Consider the following 24,767-nt stretch of genomic DNA (forward strand, 5'->3'; position numbering starts at 1 on the left):
GACATGATAGTGGAGTGCAAAATTATGCATGGTGTAGTGATAGTGAATGGGGAGACATTTTTCTCCATCTCTCATCATATTAGAACCCGGGGTCATCCCATGAAGCTGATTGGTGGGAGATTCAGGACAAATAAAAGGAAGCAGTTCTTCACCCAGTGTATAGTTAAACTATGGAATTCACTTGATGGCTTTAAAGGGGGATTAGACAAATTCCTAGAGGATTTATTTATTTTTATTTATTTATTACATTTCTATACTGCCCAATAGCCGGAGCTCTCTGGGCGGTTCACAAAAATTAAAAACATTCAAGATAAACATTCAGGATAAGGTTATCAATGGCTACTAGTCCTGATGGCTATATGCTACCTCCATTATCAGAGGCATTATGACTCTGTACACCAATTGCTGGGGAATATGGGTGAGAGGGTGCTACAGTGGCCAACCAGCTGTCCTGCTTGTGGGTTTCCCATGGGCAGCTGATTGGCCACTGTATGAACAGAACATTAGACTAGATGAATCTCTGGTCTGATCCAGCATGGCCTTCTTATGTTTTTTTGTTTGATTTCCTCAGCTGTCATAAAGTGCCCATATCATGCTTCTGGAGAAGTTTCCAGAACAGACAATTTCTAGCCCTATTGGAAATACACACAGACTCCAACAAAAATGTTAGCAGAACCACCTCCATTTTTAACAGGAAACTGTAAAATCTCCATTGCACACCAAGCAAAATGTCATAATGCCCTGTATGAGAATGTCTCCTTGTGTGCGTCCTTGCATCCTTGATTACTAATATAAACAAGAGTCCTGGCTCCAGCTGTCTGTGTCGAAGTTAACTCTCTGTAACTTACTGTCAGGCCAAAGGTATTGTTTACAGGACTGTTTAGCATAATTAGCTATGCCTCAGTGTTATGTTCTGATTGGTTAATGCTGCTACTGGGCCCTGCCCCTTGAAAGCTTTAATATTGTACCATATTCCCTATGTCTTTTGTCTGATTGCTCCCTTTGAAGAGACCAGGCCTTGATTACTAATCAATAAAGCGCTTTTGAACCCTCTGTCGTTGGAATGGTGGAGTCGTGCTTAAGGGCTGTTTGGATCTCGTCCTTGGGTGAAAAGAACATTGATCTAACAAAATCATTAGGTTGGATCCAGATGTATTCTGCTGAGGTCCACTGTCACTGAAAAAGGTGTTACCCCCCCCACACACACACAATTCTCCCTTTCACCCCTCAGCCTCCAACCCATTTCCCATGCTGTTCTGTGGAACATCATGAAAGATGGTGCCAGGTGGCAGGACTACACGAGGAAGTGGAAACTGGAGAAAATCACACCACTTCCTTCCTCTAGCAGGAAACCTCCACTAGATCCCAGTTCCCTTTGCAAATGGAAGGAGCCCTTCTGTTCATTAGAGGGATAAGTCTAGATCCCAACTATTGACACTGTCAGCTTTGTTCTAGCTGCATTTCCCCTATTACTACTCCTCTGGCTCCAGGTTAACAGTGCTGACCTCAGTGTTGCATACCAGAATCCCTCTTCTTTTCTCTTTGCCGTTCTAGGACTTTTGTAACAACCAGTGGCTTCATGTGACCCTCAAATTCTATTATACAAACTTACCCGTTCCACTTGCCCTTCCTTATGCTTCAGCTTGTAAACTTTGAGCCTTGGAAGACATGTCTCTGTGTAGTTTTTATCTTCCATTCCTTGAAGGAGCACACCATGAAATGCCAACCTGCAAGTGTTTGCATGAATATCAGTATCCAACTTTGAGCCAATCACAAGACACAGTTTAGGACAAGTTACTGGTTTTTCAAACTCAAGCAAGGCCCATTGTTGTTTTGGGAGCAACCTTTCTCCGGCCTGGTCATTCTCCTTGTTTTCCTCTGAAGGTTTTGAGTCTTTGGAAAGATGTTCTTCTTGATAAAGATATTCCTTTCCAAAATCAAAATCATTCTCCAAGGGTTCTTTGCTGAAGTCATCAGGTGCAGGGCTGAAGAACATCACTCTTCCCATAACAGTTTCATGGCCAACTGTGATATGAAACTTTGCCTTGGTCTGAAGACTGCCTCGGAAATAGGAGATTTTCTTTAAAGAGATGATAGCAGCATGAATTGTCTGGAGAGATTCAGGTGTACACACCAGACCTCGTTCCAACAGCTTTGGATCAAACTGGGTTACACAGATTCCTACCCTGTCACCCTGGATGGCACAGGTTACTGGAGTATGAAACATCTGCATGGACTTAACTTTCTTCGTCACCTATTTATGTGGATGGGGGGAAGCATAAGAAAAAATGTCACATTTATATTGTTTATTGTTTGGCTATTTGTGCATTATGCATTTAATAATTAAAAACATTTATACCCTATTTCCTCACACACAAAAATCATTTAGACCATGAGTTATTTCCAGACATGAAGACATTGCTCTTTTGTCGGGATTCATAGTAATTACTTAAGAAATCTACCGTACCCTCTAAATTATCAAATGAATACTTTCTCCTTAAGATTTCTTTTTCGAACTTTTGTCTCTTTGTACTAGAAAACAATACCAGGAATTGGCATCTGAATTGTAATAGCTGAAAGGACGCAGCAGATCAGTTTGAGTTTGCATAAATAAGGCATTAGCTGATTTATTGTTGAAAATGCAACTAAGCTAGACAGTAGCAACCTTAGAATGTTTTTTTAAGAAATACTGCCCTTCCCTTTCCATTTTCCTATTTTTTCCCATATGCATTTGCTGCAATCTCTTAATTAGAATAGCTGCATTTTTTTCCTGAGGTTAAGAAGTGCCTCTCTTAGATTATGTTGTGTTTAATATTTGTACTTCATAATATGCTATCTATCCATTAAATCAAAGGAAATATGTTTTGTTTTAACAAACACATATGACTTTCTAAGCCATAGAAAATGAGCAGCAATAATGTTTGTTATCATCTGGAGATTAATTACCCATTACTCAGGTCCTATAAACCTTCTTATATTTATCCTTTAAGGCAGAGCGGGACACTATTTTAAGATGGGGGGCAAATTGCCCTCACAGGTATTCCACTGACCAGATGACAAAAGGTTGATTGACTGCCCAACTTCACAAGTTCCTGCATCCCTGCTGTTATCTCCAATATTTGATCAAAAATAACTGGGGGGGGGGTCCGTGAGCACTGCTTGCCCTCTCAACTGGGACAGGAAGCACTGCGCAAGGGAATCCCCCATTATCTCAAATCACAGAATGGAGATAACAGCATGGATTCCTCAAGAGGGTGGGGCTTGGAGGTCAAGCCCTGCCTCCTGGAGGAAGCCAATGAAGGCTGTAGCTAAGTGGTAGAGCACCTGCCTTGCATGCAGAAGCTCCCAGGTTTGATCCCCAGCATTTCCAGGCAGGGCAGGAAAAACGCCTGCCTGAAACCCTGGGGAGCCTCTGCCAATCAGTGTCAACAATACTGTGCTAGATGGACTCAGTCTAAGGCAGCTTCCTATGTTCCAAGAACCAGGGCTCTGCAGGCTGATGGGAAATCTCCATGCATGAGATCAGGCCTGCAGTTCAGAGGTTCTCCATTCTTGCTTTAAGGACTGTATCCAATTGTGGTCACTCTACTGATGGAAAGCATCTACCAGCAGAAGGGGGGGGGGGCGATTTTAAGTAATTCCCCCTCTGCCCCCCCCCCAAATCCGCTTCAGAGGTTTCCCAAACCCTTCAAAGCAGATTGGACTGGAGCTGTAGGACAAAGTGGAATCACCAAAAATCATCTCCCTCCCCATAATGCAGACCCGGGTGGTTGCAGGCAGCACATAGAGAGTTTGTGAAAGACCTGGTGCTTTTCCCTATTACTTCTATGTCTGTGGGTTCTGTCCCAGCTGGGGGTGGGTTGGAGGGAGTAGGGTCTTTGGGGGTAGGGCAATGGGAGGCTTTTTGCATTGAGAATTGTGGGGTGAGTGGAAAGCGAGGGAAGGGGAGAACATAAGAGATGTGTATTTTAGCTGGTCACTAAGTCCCAGACATAGGTGTTTACAAAAATGCTCCTCCCGTCTCAGTGACCCTTTTATTCCTGATCGGCCACTGTGGAAACAAAATGCTGAACTAGAGAAGCCTTTTGAAAATTAGAACAATTCACTGAGACAGTTCATTGTACAGAATGTTACCTCATTGTGTGCTCCTCTTAACTGCAAAGGATGTGAAAAGAATAGAAAGCAAGAGTCTAAATAAGATCATCTTCGTCTTCTCTAACCCTAAGAAATCTGAAAGGAACATAGGGAGCTGCTTCAGATTGAGTCAGAGCCTCGGTTCATCTAACCCACAAATGTTGACACTAACTGGCAGGCACTCTCCAGGATTATTTCCTAGCCCTAGCTAAAGATACTGGGGGTTGAACCTGGGACCTTCTGCATGCAGACCATGTGCTCTGTCATTGAGCTACAACATACCTTGACCTGCTCTCCATTGGCACTGCTACATTATGCTCCCCTCTTCCTTTCCCTTATAAGCACCGTTTTGCCATGTAATCTCGTTAAAGTATTCTGAATTCTTAAAAAACAAAATTACTGCATATATAATTTCAAGAGTGGTAGCTGTGTTAGTCTTTTGTAGCAAAATCAAGGAGTCTTAAAGACTAAGAAATTTATTCTGGCATAAGCTTTTGTGAATGCTGTCCAACTCTACATCAGATTCATGAAGTATATTAACCTCAAACTGGCAGATTTATATACACGTGCTGGGCTGGGAGAGATGCACACCGTGTTGTCAGAGCGAATTCAAATGTACAGACCATTACCTTATCAGCTGCTATACACAAAGACCTGTTTGCACGTTATGGAGGCAAATCGTGGGTTATTTAATGTCCAGGTTGGGATGCCACACTAATAACCTACAGATGGGGCATTTGCAAGTTGTTTATGCAAACCAGAAGCAGCTTGTGCGCAGCGCACATCCCAGCAAATCACAAGTTAATTAACCATGAGTTAACTCACGATTTGCCATTGTGCCATGCGAAGTGGCTCCAAACATTGTTTAGTGATAACACAGACGTCATTGCAATGGTAAGCAGATTAATATAGGCAGTGGGATTTTAAAAAAGAGAGTTGAATCTCTTGATGAGTTGTACTTCAGCAATCTTGCTTTGATATCAGTCTCTGAAATTCCTTTGTTTAAAAATGGCCACCTTAAGGTAATGGTCACGATCTAACTGGTTCTGGCTCTTTGCTAGGCCAATACTGGGATGAACACAATAGAAAAGTCCATCTATAGGAACATATAGGAAGCTGCCTTATACTGAGTCAGACCATTGGTCCATCTAGCCCAGGACTGTCAACACTGACTGGCAGCAGTTCTCCAGCATTCAGGCAGGATTCTTTCCTTGCCCTACCTGGAGAAGCGGTAATTGAACCAGGGACCTCCTGCATGTCAAGCATGTTCTCTATACACTGAGTTATGGCAGTCAGAGGTAGCTCAAATGTGTGATTAAAATACTCTCCAGTGCATGTGGAGACCCCACCAATCCAACCTGGCTTGTCTGCATACTAATTTGGGACAGTTTACCTTATGTTAGCATTTTTTGTTAGCTTTAGCATTTTTCTGCATTACTGGGAAATTCTCTGACATTAATACACAGCTTGCAGTTAAATGCTGCTTTAATAAATAGCTTTCTAATTGGCAGAGGACTTCCAATTTGCTTGACTCACACCCGCAGTGAATTTGTTGCTTGAAATGCATCTACCCAAACTTGCCAAACAAACCTGGCACTTTTCACAGAGGTTTGTGGTGATAAAGTGAAAATCACCAGAACCAACGGAGCCACTTCACGCAAACTGCTTGCCATGTTCATGTCTTTGTTTACACAGAGCAATTGATATCATCTTTTATAAACCATGGATCCTATAGAAAGACAACTCAGGATAAAAATCAAATGGACACACACTTTGCCTTTAAGCAGGCTACTAAGTGGTAAAGCACAGATTTACCAGGCATGTAGTAGGTTTTCCAGAGAGAAGTCTGCGGAGCAGCCAAGGTCAAAATCTGGGATAATAATCAAGTAGAAACACGGTCCAAAAGCGGGAGCAGGTCAGGAGTCAGACTACCTATTGTATATAATACTTGTATCTTTCTCCATGGGGCTCAGTTTTCTCACTCTGCATTTTATCTTCACAACAATCCTGTGAAGTAGGTTAGATAGGAAATGAATCTAAGGCTACTGGGAGAGCTTCATGATTGACTGGGGATTAGAACCCAGGTCTCCCCAATATAATATAACACTACACTAGCTTGGCTATAAAAAAAAACTATGTAACCATCTTTGACAACTTTTGAATTTAATTTCACAACAAAACTCAACTAAAAGGCTTTCTCTGCAAAGGAAATTACTGTTCCTTTTCAAAATGAAAAAGCAATGCTGGAACTTCCTAAAAGTGCACTTTTAAATGTCACTATTTTGGTTCATCATAGTCTCTGTCTGTCCCCCATCTCTTCTACCCCAATCGCTAAGGTCATTAAAAAAATAAAAAAATAAAAACGGCACATATATTTTATTAAATTTGGGCAGTCACTCCAGAAGAAAATACGGTTTCTGTCCAAGACCAATTATATAGCAACTTCAGGTTCATCAAGAGCAATCAAGTAGCAGCTTCAGGTTCATCAAGAAACCAACCCTTCCAGTCATTGCAAAATCTACATAAGCAGATTCATGTTTAACAGGGGCATGGGTGAACAGGGGTGGCATCTTTTAATGCCTGGAAATAAATCAGGAAAGAATGTTCAATATTTTATCTGGATGATCACATTAATATTTCTAAGAATGATGTAGAAGCTTGTGAAATGGCTTTGGTGGAGAAGAAGGACTGTGGAAGTCCATGTGTTCATATACAGATAAAAAAAAAACTGCAAAAAGAAGAGATAAATTAAAAGCACCCAAACTGTTCAGGCCCTTAAGATAAACAAATGTGTTCAATATAAAAAAAAAAAGAACCTGTTATTTGAAGACCAAAGGAAAAGCCCACTAAGATTTTCAAAGCAGTTTAACTAATAGAAAACAGCATACAAAAACTCCACTAATGGCTTTTTCTCCCGATACAATGAAGCTTCTTTTCCTTTATTTATCCAACTTTCATTAAGTTATCGGTACTCCATATGCCATAGCTCTTAGCTTTTTCAGATAAGAGCCAAGCATCCTCCTACCTCCAGTGCTGTCACTGCATCTTACTGATACAAGAGATAAACACAACCGGGCCCTTCTGACAGTAAGTGGAATCACTGCAAATTCAGCTAAGTACTAACTTATTATAAAATGGAAAATAAAAATAAAAAACAGATTGCAACACATAGTTAAGATGCTTAGTAATTGAAGTGTTTATAACGTGTTAAATTCCTTCAACCAAGACATTAACACAACACGTAATCCACTCTGTTAAAATGAGAAGGCATAGGCACTTGAGCGAGAACTGAGAACACAGCCCAACTTGTGTTGTTTCCTCGTTGCCGAGAGGCAGAACTATGGCCTCTCTCCTCAGCAGTAGGGTCTGCTGAAAAGGAAAAAGAAAAAAAAACAACGTTCTGGTTGCACCCTAGATTCTTCCACAGGCACACATATTCCTGCTCTAGAGTTTGTTCAACAAATGTCATTCACACAAAATATTAGCATTGATTGACCAGGAAAGGGGAAATCATTCAAATCACTTATTTGATCTTGCATTAGAGTATAGCAACAAGACTGTATTATAAAGGTCTGTTTAAATGACAACTCTTTAAAATATCCATATTGGTACTTCAAGTCTCTAGAGTACCTGCCCCCAGAGACAAAATTCAGTCAAAATCTGACCTTCTGTTTTGAAATAAATTCCTGCTCTCATAGTCATGAATAAAAGATTGTAAATGTGACAAGAAAGTTACTGGCATGGTATTATCTTCTTGGCTCTGGTGACAGCACAGACCATTAGCTCTGAAAGATGTATCAAGTGTGCCATACATCTTAGTAAGATGCTACATCCTAAGTCTAAGATTGAACATGTTCACTACTCTGTGGGATCCTGGGAAAAACACAACTACAACCAAAGGACTTAAACACAGAAGCAACTAAAAAGCACATGCCTGTTTTACCCAACTGATATGGCATTTCCAGATGTTTGAAAATACGTAACTCCCTTTCTTCACTCTGCTCCATTAGCTGATTAGTAGACGAATAGGACACAGATTTGAGGGGCTCAGTGGCAGAGGGCAACATTCACACTGAAGGCCATGTCCCAGTTACATCATTACCAATTTTAAATAATTAACAATTTTCCTGCTTCAGTGTTTTCCTACTTCAGGTGCTTCTTCCCTCCCACCCCCCACCCCCCAACAATGCTTTTCAGAGCACAGGTGATTGAGTGGTGAGCCATAATAATATCAAAATACAAAAAGGGAAAAATATTCAACATATCACAGTTACACCAATTAAACAGTAGCTGGACTTTTAATCAGGGAAAACTTGCCTCAAGAAGAAAGTAATGTACATTAATCATAACAAATGCTCTTACAATACACTGGATTATTTTGTTTTGTTTTATTTTGGAATTTAATCCATAATATCCCCAAAAGTAGGCCTTTGAATTTTATGACTGTTTTAAACTGAGGACTACGTCAATATGTTCATGTTACAGAAGAGAACATGTTTCTTTTATACGGTATAATAGCAGCCTCTAAACATCTGGGAGCAAAACTCAGATTTCTCCTATCACCTGTTAATCTCACTCCCATTATGTCCATTGCTGGTCAAAGCCTAGAGGGGTAAGCACCTGAGAACCCTTCCCTACACTGCCTTGAAATCCCTAATGAAAGAAAGGAGGGATATCAAGGTATTCAATGTCTGTATTGATTAGACATATTTATCAATCGCCTCTCCACTGAATGGGCAATCAAGACAACGTACAAATTACACAAAACAAAAAAATAAAACACTCCTAATACATCAATACAACCAACTAAAACAGCAGCAGAGTTTTCTTTCAGATAAGATGGAGAGCAAACAGTAAAGCCCATTAAAAGTACCACAGCACAGAACAATACATGTATGTACCTAACATACTCTAAATAATGGGACATATAACAGGGCCTTGGATGATAATTGTGAGGTATGGGTAGCTGACATGTTTCAGTCGTCAATTAAAGAATAGTATTGGGTGAGGTCCAGAGGAGTGTAAGCACACCATTTGTGCATCCTCAGGAGTTATTGGGAAGGATTCCCTTGTTGCAGTTCCCAGCACTAAACACGCTAAACACTAAACACTAGATCAGGAAATGTTGATCTAGGGAGGTTGTGGGCTTTCCCACACTAGAGGCATTCAAGAGGCAGCTGGACAACTATCTGTCAGGGATGCTTTAGGGTGGATTCCTGCATTGAGCAGGGGGTTGGACTCGATGGCCTTGTAGGCCCCTTCCAACTCTGCTATTCTATGAGTCTATGATTCTATGATCTGTCGAGGTCAAAAAACAGCAGCCCATTGCATCCAAAGGAAACCTCCTTCTAGTGCACACTCACCCTCTTTGATTTGTGTGTCCCTTTGAACCTCTCTCCCAAAACACTTGAACATGCCTTTTCAATTCAGTTCAGTTTAAAAAGAGATGTGGTAGCGGGAGCTGCACCAAGTAAAAGTCACTTGATAACTCCAATGGGCATGTAGACAACACACATCTGAATCACAACCATGGTCAGAGAAATAATCAATGTTGCTTAAAAGGTTATTCATTCCTGAGTGTTACTATAACATAACCACCCACCATTATTGGGGAAGGGAATCCTGGGAGGTATGGTTTAGCTGTGCACCTTTATTTACTCTTTTGAGTCACTCTCACATTATGCCATTGTGCATCTGCTGTGAATTCACACTCTGAGAAATAAAGAGTGTGTTACTGATCATACTATTTCTTATTCAGAGGGAGGCACACCCAAGGCCCCTAATTAACTGGAAGCTTTTCATCACTTGCAACTTGCTCTAGCTGTAGATTATACCCTCAAGAGACTGAAACAAATTAAGGGGTTGGTTTCTCAGAATAAATGACAGCATAAATACGCATAAGATGAATTGTGAATCTGCATAAAGCAGCTATGTTTCTGAGAAATTCTTCTGCAGTCTTGATCTTAAATAATGAAGACTTTTGTAACACCTTAAAGACTGACACCTTTATCATGACATAAGCTTTTGTGGACTAGTATGTACTTTATCAGATCCAGGTGATCATAGCTTCCCTAATAATTTATTCCTAGACCAAAGATGTACAAACAAGGGATTTTCTATATTTTCTAGAAATATAGGAAATCACCACAGAAAAATAGCCATGAAAAATAAAGCTTTCCAAAACAAATTTTGATGCAACTTTATAAGGAAAAGCTAGTTCAGAAATTCATATAACAGGACAATAAAAATGCAAAAGAAAAAGCAACAGCTCAAGAAAACAAAAGAAAAACAGCATCTATTGAATCCTCCTCAAAAAGTTGAAAAATTTAAAATCATAATCATGATTCAGTTTGAACCAAGAAACATCTGCCTCTGCACTCAGCTGGGGGGAAAACATGAAGGTTTAAAGGTTTTGACATTCTGTAGTGAATCACTACGTGACTGTCAGTATAATCCCCTCACATCAAATAGTTGAGGGAGTTCTCCTTCTTTGATCGCGCCTGGCTGTCCGCAGGAGTGTCAGCAGTGGGATAACTGATGGACCACACAGCAAAACAACAGGCTGGTTATAACTTGTTTGTTTGTTTTTATTTCAGACCAGGTATTTATTATTTATATGTACATATCACTATATACAAGGAAAATGGTGAAAAGTTCAGTACAATTACTTTAAATATTCATTTAAGGTGAAAAGCTATCTTAGGAGTCACAATATACATTCAAAGGTATGTACGTAAATGAAAAAAATCCTCACATTTTGTTAGAAAACTGACTAAGTAATCTAAAACATCAAATGAGCCATGTACATGCACATCTACAACAATATACATGCCACCAGAGTATGTCACTGCAAAGACACAGAACATGGGAAACGTGGTCTGTTCTTCTGTAACATATGTATTATAAATCAGCTTAACATTTAATACCAATTAAACTTCAAGTTATCAAAACTTCTTTCAAGCCAGATATTTTTCTTTCTCCCTGACTCCCTCACCCATACACAAGGGAAAAACCAGGTAGTAAAATTAAATGCTGGGAAAATTATTCTTCCAACGAAATAAACCAAATTCCTCTTTTTTTAGCTTTAGCGTTAGGTTTAGAACAATAGCAACACTTTCATCCAAAGACTTCAAAGTGTTCCACAAAATACTACATCACAGTAAACAGAGGGCTGAAGCGTTTATAGAAGAACTTCCACAGGGATGGATTTCCCCCCTCCTCTTTTAACAGGATATTTTTGTTTATTACTAGTCTTTGAAAAGCATAAAAGAAGGGAAACTATAGGCTAGAGAAGTAAAACTTTTTATGTGTAAGCAACATTTGGAGCTTTGTCAGGCGGCTGGTTTTGGTAGAATGTGTGACATGTAGCCCAATGTGAGTAATATTATATCTCAAATAAAAATCAGCCCATGAATATACATAATCCAAAAGGTAATTCTCCCAATCTCTGAAATGTAATGGAGCTACTCTAGATCACTGAGGCATGAATATTTACCGTATTCAGGCTTTACTGCTCTCGATCTGGGTTCAATTTTGCAAATTAAAATGAGAGCTGTGTGGATAGAGAGATTAAAGAGCATCCCAACGCTTGCCTGTTTCCTTGGTGTGGCAGCAGTGATCCGGTTACCCTTCTGTTAGGTTATTTCTTTTTAGTTAACAGAGTAGGTCAGAAGCAATTAAGAATGGGGAGTAGAGGTCACAATTAGTTCATAACCTTATAGTTAAAGGATCAATTAAAAACAAAACAACACTCATAACTCCACCACCACCCACCCAGTACAGAAAGCATTTAAAATAAAATCAATACTGAAAAATAATATTGTCAGGTGTTTTCACTTCTTCTGGAAAAGTACTGGGGGTGCCACTTTCGTGAACTCATTTCTTTCTTATAATGCATTTCTTTCTTGTAATATCTTTCCTTGCTTATGACATCATCTTGATAAAATAAGCTCTGTATTAAAAACTGTCATATGCCCCATTTAAAAGGGCCACTGAAAAAGGAGCACAAGCAATTCTAAAGTAATTCTGTTTCCATTAGTGGTGATACATACTTATATTTATTTACCTGTGGCAAATTTTGCTTGAAATGTGATAAAATAGAAAACTGAAATCATGAACTTTGGGTATAAAAACAATGCAAAAACAATACACAGATACTGGTAACTTTAAAATAATATTGATAATTATATGTTACAATATTTTTCTGATAGGTTGTGAATAGAAAACAGCATCCAGAAACGTTAGGTTTATATAACTTTGGCCAAAAAAAGTTAAGTCAGTTGCTAGATTATGTGTAATTTTAAAATTAGTCAATTAAAACAAAACTGCGCTCCTCTCCTCCAAAATGTAAAAGGCAATAGATTAATCTTTGGAAGAAAATAAATAGGTATTCATGGTGCAATCCTAGGCTTCAGAATCACAAAATGGCTGTAAAGTTGCCATTTTAAAATCCTGGAAAGTAAGATATAGACTAAAGAAGAAAAGATTTTCCTCTCCAGTATCGCAACAAATAATTTTTTTAAAAAAGATACGTCTTAATAGCACCTTACAAGGCAATAATGTTGCAAATCTGATAATGCATGATTAAGGGCGCAATCCTATGCATGTTGCTGGCTGAGGAATGCTGGAAGTTGTAGGACTTTTTTCTGTCTAAACATGCATAGAATTATACCCTAAATGAATTACACATCCACACAGACAAATGTGTGAAACCAGGAAATACAGGTTCATCATTGTAACTTTGTCCAAATATACTCACCTAGGGGAAAATACTGAAAGCCTTGAGGCACCAGCACAACCCCCCAAAATGACTGTTAAGAAAATGCATCTAATAAAAGCAATAGCGCAAGCCAAAATAAAACATTTATTCAGTAACAAAAAACACGCTTTATTATAATTAAACAGTATGTGATGCTTTATGAAATATACTGAATTCACTGTTTTTTAGCCTTGAAGTAACATCCTGGTACCAAAGGGTTACTGTCATTTGAAAACCTTCACCAGCAGTCTTAATAAACGTTTAATATTTTTCTTTCTACTTTCTTAAAGGCCCCAGATGTGTTCTTGCAGATCAAAAGAGTCTAACTTATAAAGTTAAACTAAATCAAGGGCTTTTGTTCCAAGGCATCGTTGCTGAACTAATTATTCCTGGATGTTGTTTAATGAAACAGTGGTGCCATATATTAAAACATTTAACAGGATGAGTTGTATGAGTTATAGGAAAGGTCTGATCTTGGCATATAAATTTAACCTTTTCTTCAAAAGAGATTAAACAAACTACTCAGAACTCCCTAGCATCAGTATTGGGAGACCTAAAGTAAAGGCACTAATCTATATGAAAACTAAAGTATATTGCAATCTATTTATTTTTTATGGCATTTGAAGATGGGGGAGTTGACAAGTTCCTTAGACTTCTTCCCCAACTCCTCAAAATAAAAATACTAATTAAATCTTTCTCAAAATATTTCATTCTGAACCCAAGCCAAAATAATAGGACTTAAATGCAGCTCCTAGAAGGGGAAACATGCTGCACTGAAATATTATAAACTCCTATAAACGTTTTCCCATACAGCCAAAAGATTTTTCCTACTGATAGGCGTTTTGCTTTTAATTACCCTGTGACACAAAAGAAGATACCTTTTGACCAAATTAATAATATTTTCCCCGTTTGTCTCATGCAATCAAACATGCAAAGCCATTGGATGTAATTAATTTAAAGAAGTTTTCCATCAGAAAATGGAAACCACCATGGAACTCCAAGAACCTCTGTGAATAGGCTAGTAACGGCTTCCATAAGCCAAACACTTCCCTCCCAGTTATTTTCTTTATTGATATATTACAACCTGGCCAAGGAGGATTGTTTGCCATTGGTAGCTTACACACAAAATATAATTCTAGCCCTAATAATAGCACCACATACTGGTCAAAAGGGCAATCCACTATCACCCTACCGTCATATGAACTTCCCACGCGGTTTACCAGGGATGGAAATAAAGACTGGCAGAATCTTCCTCTTCCGTGTCTCTGAAACCTATGTCCACAATTTAATTTGAGATTAACATTGCAATCATATACATGCGTACCTCATTGACTTCAATGGAACTTACTCTAAAGTATGTGGGTATACAGTTGCAGCCGAAGCTGCTTTCCAGTACTTGGCCCCATTCCCATGGGCCCCTGGTTGCTGTTGCTTTTAGAAAACCATAGCAAGCAGTCATGGTAGAATTTAAGCCCTTAAAACTGTGGATTATTATTATTATTATTTATTTATTTATATAGCACCATCAATGTACATGGTGCTGTACAGAGTAAAACAGTAAATAGCAAGGCCCTGCCGCATAGGCTTACAATCTAATAAAATCATAGTAAAACAATAAGGAGGGGAAGAGAATGCAAACAGGTACAGGGTAGGGTAAGCAGGCACAGGGTAGGGTAAAACTAACAATATAAAGTCCGCACAACATCAAGTTTTAAAAGCTTTAGGAAAAAGAAAAGTTTTTAGTTGAGCTTTAAAAGCTGCGATTGAACTTGTAGTTCTCAAATGTTCTGGAAGAGCGTTCCAGGCGTAAGGGGCAGCAGAAGAAAATGGACGAAGCCGAGCAAGGGAAGTAGAGGCCCTTGGGCAGGCGAGAAACATGGCATCAGAGGAGCGAAGAGCACGAGCGGGGCAATAGTGTGAGATGAGAGAGGAGAGATAGGAAGGAGCTAGACCGTGAAAAGCTTTGAAGGTTAACAGGAGAAGTTTATATTGGATTCTGAAGTGAATTGGAAGCCAATGAAGAGATTTCAGAAGCGGAGTAACATGGTCAGAGCGGCGAGCCAAGAAGATGATCTTTGCGGCAGAGTGGTGAATAGAAACCAACGGACTGATGTGAGAAGAAGGAAGGCCAGAGAGAAAAAGGTTGCAGTAGTCCAACCGTGAAATAACCAGCGCATGAACAAGCGTCTTGGCAGAAGAGACAGACAAAAATGATCGAATCCTGGCAATATTATACAGAAACAAACGACAAGATTTAGCTACTGCCTCAATATGAGGAATAAAGGAGAGCGAGGAGTCAAATATAAAGCCAAGGCTACGAGCTTCCTTGACCGGAGTAAGTGTAACATCATTGACAGTAAGAGAGAATGAAAGATGAGGAGAAGGTTTAGGAGGAAAAACAAGCAATTCAGTCTTTGCCATATTAAGTTTCAAACGACGATGAAGCAGCCAAGCTAAGATATCTGAAAGACATGCCGAGATACGATCGTGAACATCAGGAAAAAGTTCCGGAGATGACAGATATAGTTGTGTATCATCGGCGTACAGATGATATTGGAGGCCATGAGATTGAATAAGCTTGCCCAAGGGCAACATGTATAAGGAAAACAACAACGGGCCAAGCACCGAGCCTTGCGGAACCCCTACTGAAAGGGGAAAGGAGGAAGACGAGCTGATTCTCACTAAAGTTGTGCCAATGGAAGTCTACTTGTTCAATGGTACTTCCCTTTCCTGTCCTCCCCACTGCAACCCTGTGCCCCCGCCAAATATGCTTGAGAGGATCCCCCAACCCTCCTGAGCAGATTTGTGGAGGGTCTGTTCTACTAGTGGATTGACACAGTTGGATACAACCCTATATCCAAACCCTGCAGATCCACCAATCAAAATTCTAGCCACTTAAAGCTCAGCCTACGTCCCTGACATAGCCTGACCCAACACTTGTAGCCTAATTAACAGATGTAAAAGCTGGAGCTCCTTTTATTGATAACAGTAGCTGGTATTAACTTGAAATAGAAAGTTCACAAGGTCTTGACCGAACTACTCCACAACTCAACTGTGGCAGCTGCTATGAATTTGCACACCTAGCTCTCCACACTTCCGTTAAAAGAAGTTCACTTTCACATGCAATATAGCCTATGAAATCATAAAATCTCACCTAACAATGTTGAACTGCTTGGGTTTGGGGTTTTTTTAAAAAAAAATCCCTTCATTTGTTTGCATAAGTCTTTTTTATTAACTCATAGAAGTTTACCCGTTATGATAGCTTGGGGTACCTTTGTATGTAAGACTGCTTATACATAGTAAGCATGGAGAATCATTAAACTTGCAAAAGAAAAGCTGTCCAAGTTTACAATTAGCCTGAATAGTAAAATAAACAGTTCAGCTTGCTTATTACATTCTGTCCCTGTTACTGCAGCAGCATTTAAATGCTAGATGCTTAGCTCCAAACTATTATCTTTTAATAAATCACCTACCTACCTAAATCTTTAAGCTATCATGGGGGGGGACGGGGGACGACAAATTCTTCTATTTACATTTCTGTAGCCCTGGTACATTTCAGTCCAAACAAGATACATGCTAACAGAGTGCAAATTGGCAGGGGCAGGATACTTTATCTGGGCCCAAAGGTCCAAGAAGGTCCCAGGTCCAAAGACCCAGGAGGAAAAAAAGGAGGCCATGCTTGAGGATGCTTCAATTTATTTCCTTGTACAGGGCATCCCGATCTTATGAGATTTGCTGAAGCCAAACAGAAACAATATTAGAAAAAGAATAAGCATCATGCTGGCCCAGGCACTCCTATACACTAGAGAGAAATAGAAAATACTTCTACAAAAAACTCTAGTGGCTTTTCATCCAAGAGACAATAGCCATTTTTACACACAACACTAAATCCATGGTTTGACACTACATGCATGATCTGGAATAAGCCCATGTGAGCTCCCGTGATCTACCCCTCCTCCTGCATGGTTGAGAGTTCTTCAGTAGTGTTTAATTTTGCTTTCACAGAATCTTGGATTGCTGGTGACTACAAACTACAAGTTAAGCTTTATAACAAACTCTGATTAGTTTAACAAACCAGCTTCATAACTCATGATTTGAAGTTGGCTTGTTTTCAAACTGTTAAATTTTCTGCTATAAATCACAATTTCTGGTTCATACACATCAAGAAGTGAGATTCTGTGAAAGCAAAACAAAATCCTGGTGAAGTCATCCTCCTGGCTGCATGGGAGAAACCCACATCTTCCTTGGGCACATTCTAACTCATATACGTAGCGCTATACCATGGCTTAGCAGGGATAAATTTATATGTAAGATGCTCTCTCAAGAACTACATGTTCCAGAGTTACTGATTTCTGCTGGTATTTCCTATACATAAGGAGGAATCAACAAGGTGTGACTGCTGACTGGCAGCAGGGTAGAGTGACAAGCCCATAATAATCAGGGACAATGTCTACTGAAAGTTCGACTGATAGGATTTACAAGCCCAAGACCCTGTGTGAGTAAATGTAGGTCTCCATCAATACTAGAGCCCAGGGGCAGAGAACAATGACTAAGGACTTTCAGCACTCATGTCTCATATGCGTTCATGGCATACCACCATGTCTGACTATGAATACAAATCAGGCTGCCAGAAATAGAAAAAGCTTTAACTAAAGGAACCTAAAGAACACCAACCAATCTTACCATTTTTCAGAACTCACTAGGGATGGGACTGGGGAGAGCTGTGTTACAAGTTTGTGGCAGGCCCAGAGAAATCATACTTGGCCACTGAGTATCAACCTGTTTCAACAATTTATCGTTCGGTGAACCACAATACGTCAGCAGCAATGCAATAATCAATGCTGTACTTCATGCTATGGCAAGAGAGCATTTTCAAACCTGGAATCTGTACCAAATTAGAAGGAATTACATTTCACTTTAGTGCAGACAATCACTTCCATACCGTTTACAGGCACAAAATTAATTCCCAAGACGGCCAATATTAGTATCAATACACTCGGACGAGAGAATGCACTCAGACGAGGTGAGAGAAACTCTGTTTGTGCCATCGGGGCTTGGCAGACTTCTTAAGGGAGCTGCTGCTGCTGCTTTTGTTGTGTGTGAAGGTTTATGTGCGGACTTTCAGGCAGCTTGACGGCATCTGCCCAAGGTGAGGTGTGTGTTTTTTCCATCTAGCCCAGCGGTTCCCAAACTTTTTCAGGTAATCGCCCCCTTGGTTCCACAAACTCATGCCCAGCACCCTCTACCCTACACTATAAAAATCATTATTCAGAATAGTGGTTTTCAACGACCCACTAAGGAAGATAATAAGAATAAAATTCAAAACAGTAACAGTTAATTGAATATTCAAAATCCGAAGCACCCGCCGCAGGCTTGCCGAGAGAGGGAGGGAAAAGAGAGTGAACGCCTCTGTTTTGCAGCCGGTGTGGCGTGGCACACCAAGGAGGGTATGTCTCTTCATTAGCGTTTTGGTGCTTTTGAAATATTTCAATTCACCGTTAAAAAGACTCTTCTTAAACGGTATTAATACATGTGTGGATTCTTCCCCTAGATGGCTTAGGACCAAACTACCTTCTCCCATAAAAGTGTCCCTGGGTTTTAAGTCCTTCTGGAGAGGCGCTTCTCGGAAAAGACCACCTCGAGAGCCCCCCTGCTGCTTCCTTGCCTCTTAACGCCCCCCTATGCAATCCCACCGCCCCCAAGGGGGCAATACCGCCCACTTTGGGAACCACTGATCTAGCCTCTCCTGGTGTTCTGTTGCCCCAAGAGACACCCAGGAGAGCTGCCGTGGGGATGAGTCTTGACTCAGGACATGGGACCCTGGTAAGAGGAGGGTCTCTTTTGTGTTGCTTGGGCTGTTTGAAGTGCTGTGTGTGTGTGTTTGGGAGGGGGGTATTTCACTTTTTGCTGTGATTTTGCTGTGGATGAGCTGTCTTATTCTTAGGTCTCTTAATGTGAACTGCTTACTGAATTGTTTAATGTAATTATAATATTACTGGTACTAGATATTGTTAACTAACCTACTGGTATGTCTTATGCTTATTTAAATTTTTGATATGTTTTTGAATTAATATTATATTATAATCATAGGTACTGAGTGTGCTTTTGTGAACCACTTTGAGCACAATGGATTGGAGAAAATGCAGCATACAAATAAACTGAAAATAGACTTGGTGCCTGAGTGGTCTGTCCCAACAGCATGGGGCATTTTTGTTTGAACAAACAAATAAAAATTGTTATAAGAAAAATGTATCTTGCTGTTTATAACTCACCTCCATTTCTATAGCAGCTCTTTGATAGTACTGCCCCTTGCTAATTGGGGCCATGCAGATCTTTTCAAATGACTAGAGCACCAGGTGACAGGAATGAACAAATAAATAAATAAAATGAAACATCCGACATTAAACCTTAACAGAATCCTCAGAGTAACTCACCAAAGTGGTTTTACGGTGCAGGGAGGGTGAGGTCCCTCTGAGACTCCCTGGCATAGCATAGGCTGAGATTGCCTCTCTGCTACCCATGCAAAAGCACAGTAATGATTCACTAATACAGCTATTTCTACGGGGGCAGGGTAGTTGAGTAATGCAACCAAATGGACAGAAGCAATCACATGAGCATTTTCTCACAAAATTGGTACCTTCCTAATGGAGTTACAATTGGATGGGAAAGGCCTACATGAGTGACCTGCCTATGTGTTCTCACTCCCTCAGCATGTAACTGCAACTCACAGAAGTGGGTCCCGCACTGCTAGCTGTGCACATGAGGGGATGAGACCGAGACAAGGAGCAGGTGTGACAGAATATTAGGCTGCAGTTCCATTGCCTCTTCACACACCTGAATCACACTTGGATTCAGGGGAAGTACTAGTCAAGAACGAGCCTGCAGAATCCAGGTTGGGATTGCTTAGCCTGGAAAAAAAAGGAAGGTAAGGGGAGACATGATAGTGGTGTACAAAATTATGCAAGTCTGGAGAATGTGGGTAGGGAGACATTTTTATCCCTCTCCCATAATACTAGAACCCAGGTTAGAACCCATGAAGTTGATTGGTGGGAGATTCAGGAAAGATAAAAGGAAGTACTTCCTCACACAGTGCATAGCTAAACTATGGAATTCACTACCACATGATGTAGCGATGGCCACCAATTTGGATAAATTCCTGGAGGAGGAGGCTATCAATGGCTACTAGTCCTGATGGCTATGTTCTACCTCCAGTATCAGAGGCAGGAAGCCTATATAAACCAGTTACTGAGGAACATGGTGGGAGTGTGTTGTTGCACCTGTGTCCTGCTTGTGGGTTTCTGGTCGACAGTTGGTTGGCAACTGTGTGAACAGAGTACTGGACTAGATGGACCCTTGATCTGATGCAGCATGGATCTTCTCATGTTTCAAACACAAACACACACACCTTGAAATTATGATATGTTTCCAGGTCTTTGAAAAGGCAGTAGGCTAAAAATCTCAATTAAAAAACCAAACATTTATAACAACAAGCCACCCAAAAATTAAATTTTCCTTCCTTAAGGCAAATAAGAGCTGCGTATGTTACTGAACATTCTCTATTCACTCCATGCAGTATAAAATCTGTACAGCACCATGTACATTGATGGTGCTATATAAATTAATAATAATAATAATAATAATAATAAATCACTAAAATTCATTTTTCGTCTGAAAACTGTAAAAACCCAACATGCAAACAATTGTTCCACCAAATTCATTTGTTTTACTTGTTACAAATTAAAAATCCATGGAATGTTAACTAACATTTAATGGATGCAATGGCCTTAACTAACAAGACTTATTTCAGTCATTTTATCACAGCTATAATGCTATTGGAAAAACCAAAGGATTTTGTATCTTTTGATATCTATTAACGGCCGACAGAAAGCTCTGGCGTGGGCTGGTCCATGAAGTCACGAAGAGTCGGAAGCAACTGAACAAATAAACAACAACAATGTTCATTAAGTCAATAGTAAATTCCTATAATGTTATATATTAATAAAAAGTCAAATGGCTTTCTGCCATTTGGAGGTGGGGTGTGAATTTTCATGTGCATTAAAAGAGCTGCAGTGCCCCAATGTCATAGCTCAGAGTATACAAGAATAATCTAATCTGACTCCATATCTTGAACTACATAGTGGCAGTACGCAATGCAACACCACCACCAACAAAATTATGTTGTACTAGTTACTCTAGTGTAATGCCAAGAGCATTTGCTGATGTGATGGGTTTTCCGGGAAACACTAGCAAACACTGTTACTTACACTAGCACAACATAATTTACATTACTGGCAGTGTCACACTGGATACAGCCAAGGACAACTGCCAGAGTTCAGACAAACTATTAGCTAAGTTTGTCTCTATGATATATCTTTGGTAATTTTTAATGTTTAAGCCATCAGAAGAAAAACCAACTGAAAAAAGAACTTTAGCTGCAACTTTTTTTTTCCTTTCCAGTTTGCTAGGATTTCCATGGACCAAGTGCATTCTGTATAAGTACAATAGTTTGGGTTAAGGGTTTTAAAAGGGCTTCTGAAATATTTTTTTCATTTTTTAAGACTTAGGAATTGTACTGGCACTTAGCAGAAAGGAAAGTACTTTACAATTTAATATACATTCAGTACCAGTATTTTTTTTTCTGCATGTCTTTGGCTCCATCTACTGACTTTTAATGTTACAAATAATTGACAAGGTCTGGAAACATTAGCAGTCTCTAAAATTCTACTTTTTCAAGTAATTTTATCTGTTGGATGATCAAAAATAGATCAATATGATCAAACCTTCTGGGTTTTTGACACCTATTGAAAACAAACCTTTTCCAACGAGCATTCCCAGGAAGGTAATCCTTTCCTCTGTATGAAGACTTGTTTTTTGTACATCACTTAGAAAAGTCTTCAATGTAAGTGATTCATAAATAAATGAATAAATAAAATGAAACAAAAACCAACCTAAACTGCCCATGTGAAATGGTTTGAAGCAGCCGGAGCAATTTTTGAGTAGCACTACTCAAGGAAGTTTAGGTAAGAAAACTGTATTTAGTTACCAGTAATTGGGGGATTTTGAGACGTTGAATCAAGTTTAGCCAAAAGAAGAGCAACAAGTGAAGGCTGAATTTTGTAATGTCTAGAACTCCTGATTGCTTTAACATAGACAGTATTGGAAACAAAAATCTGAAAAACCTATGCAATGTTTGCCCCATGCATATTCCAACTTAATAAATAGGCAGCTGTGTGCCAAAGGTTCTCAGCATAGGGACTCAGTTACACCTCCCTCCTAGCCATGCAGCCCACTGGGTGACTTTGGGCCAGTCACAAACTTTCAGCCCAATCTACCTCACAGGATTGTTGTTGTGAGGACAGAATGGAGGGGAGGAGGATTATGTATACTGCCTTGGGTTCCTTAAAGAAGAAAAACGGCAGGATATAAATAACGTAAAGGCGTCAGCCCAACAGTCAGGACTAGAACTCCTCCCTGGCCCAAGATTGCTTTCACACATGAACCTCCGTTTTTATACTAGTTATCTGGGTTTGCCCCCTGACACACAAAACTTTGATGCTTCTGATTGGGTCATCTGAAGTGCTTCCTACCTATTTATCTCACTGTACATCACAACCAGACTGTCATTTAAAATCACTTTTGAGCACGAATACCAGTATTTCGCAATGCCCTTTTGATAAAAACTAGAGGGCTAGGAGGGCATCAGACCGCCTCCTACCTCCACCCAGTCCCTCCTTCACAGACTTTATCTATTAAAAATGAAGCAGCACACAGCAGCACGTCCCGGGCATGTGCAATAGGTGCACATGCTCAGAACATTGCCCAGTCAAAATTATATAAGTATTTTCTAGCATATCCAGCATACACATAAAGTTTCCTTGTCAGAAACCTCTATTTTAGGGAAGTTGTTCAGTTGAATGATCCCGCGAATGCCTGCAAATACTCAATAGCGCCTCCTGGCTGTGGAGCCAGATACATCAATTAGAGAGCCCTCACGCCTTTCATTATGGCTTCAAGGGCACCATTGACATAGCCCACTGCCAAATGGAGTAAAAAGAGAAAGGGGGGGGAATCACCCCACACACTAAACCATGTGCCTGAGCTGCAAGACCAGTGCCGCAGGGAGGAAGACAGTTAAAGAGCAGCAGCAGTAGCTTCTTTGATCTACATTTGTTTTAAACAAGTGACTGAAACGAAGTGTGTGTGTGTGTGCGGCAGGCAGGCAGGCAGGCAGGCCAGTTTAACAAGCAGATTCAAACTTAAAAAGGCAAATATCATTTATTCAAACATAAGTCCCACTGCAATCAAAGGGCCTGATTCCCAGTCCCAGGTAAGTGTGTATAGGATTGCAGCCTTAATCTCTTTGGGGTGGGGGTTCTTTTTCTTTCTCTTTTTAATGGCTACTTTTAAAGATGTGTGCTTGCTTGGGCATTTTCTTTTTCTTTTGACTGCTTGTGGTTTGCTGGGCTAGCAATTCTTGCTCTTTTTTGTTCTGCTTGTAAAAAAAAAAATACTTGCTTGCAATGGCGTTTGCTTTTTTAAAAAATTGCCAGTGGTTGGGAGAATATTTTTTTAGCCTAATAAAAAGAATCTGTTAGCTGTTGCCTGCTGGCAATGCCAAGGGATTTATTTCCATTTGTACAATAAATAATCATCATCACCTGGTGGTTGGATTCTGTACTATGGCTGACGTGTGTGCACATGTTTTTTGTGTTTTGTGTGTTGTCACTCAGGTGATTCTGGGCTACATGGATTGATCTTAGTCACTCAATTTCCTGTGCAATGGAAGTTTATTTCATTTATGTATTTATTTTTATTATTATATTTATATCCCAACTCTTTTCCTCTTGCAAGGAACCCAAGGCAACTTACACAGTCTTCCTGCTCTCCATTTTATTCTCACAACAACCCTGTGAAGTAGGTTAGGCTGAGAGTCAATGACTGGCTCAAAGACACCCTGTGGCTCAGTTCAGACAACACGTTGGTCAACGCAGTGTGAAAACTCCACTCAATGTTTGAGTTTTTAGGGAGCACTTCCCATACATGTTCTAACTCCACCACTGTGTGACTGCGGGCTACTGTGGAGTTGAGTAAAATCCATTGCAACATTTGATTGACAGTTCCTCCGCCCTCTCTCCTCCCTCAGTCCTCCCAATGGTATCCCATCAGCCATTGCTGCAAAAAAACCAATGCCAAATGCTCTCCTAGAGCAGCACTTGCTCCTTTCGCCACTCTTGCCAGGGAACTCTGTACCCAGTAGGAAAAGTCAGAGCCCTTCAAACAACATGCAACACAACGGTTGTGCAGGAACTCTTCCTCTGCACAGCATGGATATTCAGTGTGTTTTTCAACAAAAAAAAACTCCACTGTGGGGTGGAGTTTTCCCTCCAGACAACATATTTCTCAACAGTGGTGTAAAAACTCCACCATGGAGTTCTAAAACTACCATTGAGAAATATGTTGTCTGGACTGAGCCAATGAGTTTCATAGACAAATGGGGACTAGAACCTGGATCTTCTGAGTCCCAGTCCAACACTCTAATCAGTACACCACACAGGCTCTTCCAGTTGTTACTCAAACAAAAGAATATGGTTCAAAGCAATGGTTTTGTATGGATTCTTCTCCCCCCACTACCACCACCCCATTTTACACTCATGATCTTAAAGTTCATGTGCCTCAGCTTTCCCTTTCTGCTGGATGCTGTGGATTCAAAAGACGGCTCTGCCTCTGGCGATCCCTTGGCTCCACCTCTGGTGAACCGGTTTTCTACCCCACCAGTTCCAGTGGGCACCAGCTGCCACTGTCTCTGTCTCTATGTTCCTTAGAGACACGTTCAAAAAGTCTAACATGAATTCTGTACTGAAACGCAAGAACTTGT

The 24,767-nt window shown here is 40.1% G+C and overlaps 1 protein-coding gene across 1 annotated transcript in view; it reads right to left on the reverse strand.

Moving 5' to 3' along the window:
• The window catches only part of EEFSEC (eukaryotic elongation factor, selenocysteine-tRNA specific), a 181,363-nt gene that overhangs the window by 69,767 nt on the left and 86,829 nt on the right, over nt 1-24,767 (reverse strand). The window contains exon 5 of the mRNA XM_063121614.1: nt 1,613-2,254. Within this exon, the coding sequence (XP_062977684.1) occupies nt 1,613-2,254 (642 nt within the window). The remainder of the gene's footprint in view (nt 1-1,612; nt 2,255-24,767) is intronic.

The sequence above is a fragment of the Elgaria multicarinata genome, chromosome 3, assembly GCF_023053635.1.
Source record: "Elgaria multicarinata webbii isolate HBS135686 ecotype San Diego chromosome 3, rElgMul1.1.pri, whole genome shotgun sequence".
Classification (NCBI taxonomy): domain Eukaryota; kingdom Metazoa; phylum Chordata; class Lepidosauria; order Squamata; family Anguidae; genus Elgaria; species Elgaria multicarinata.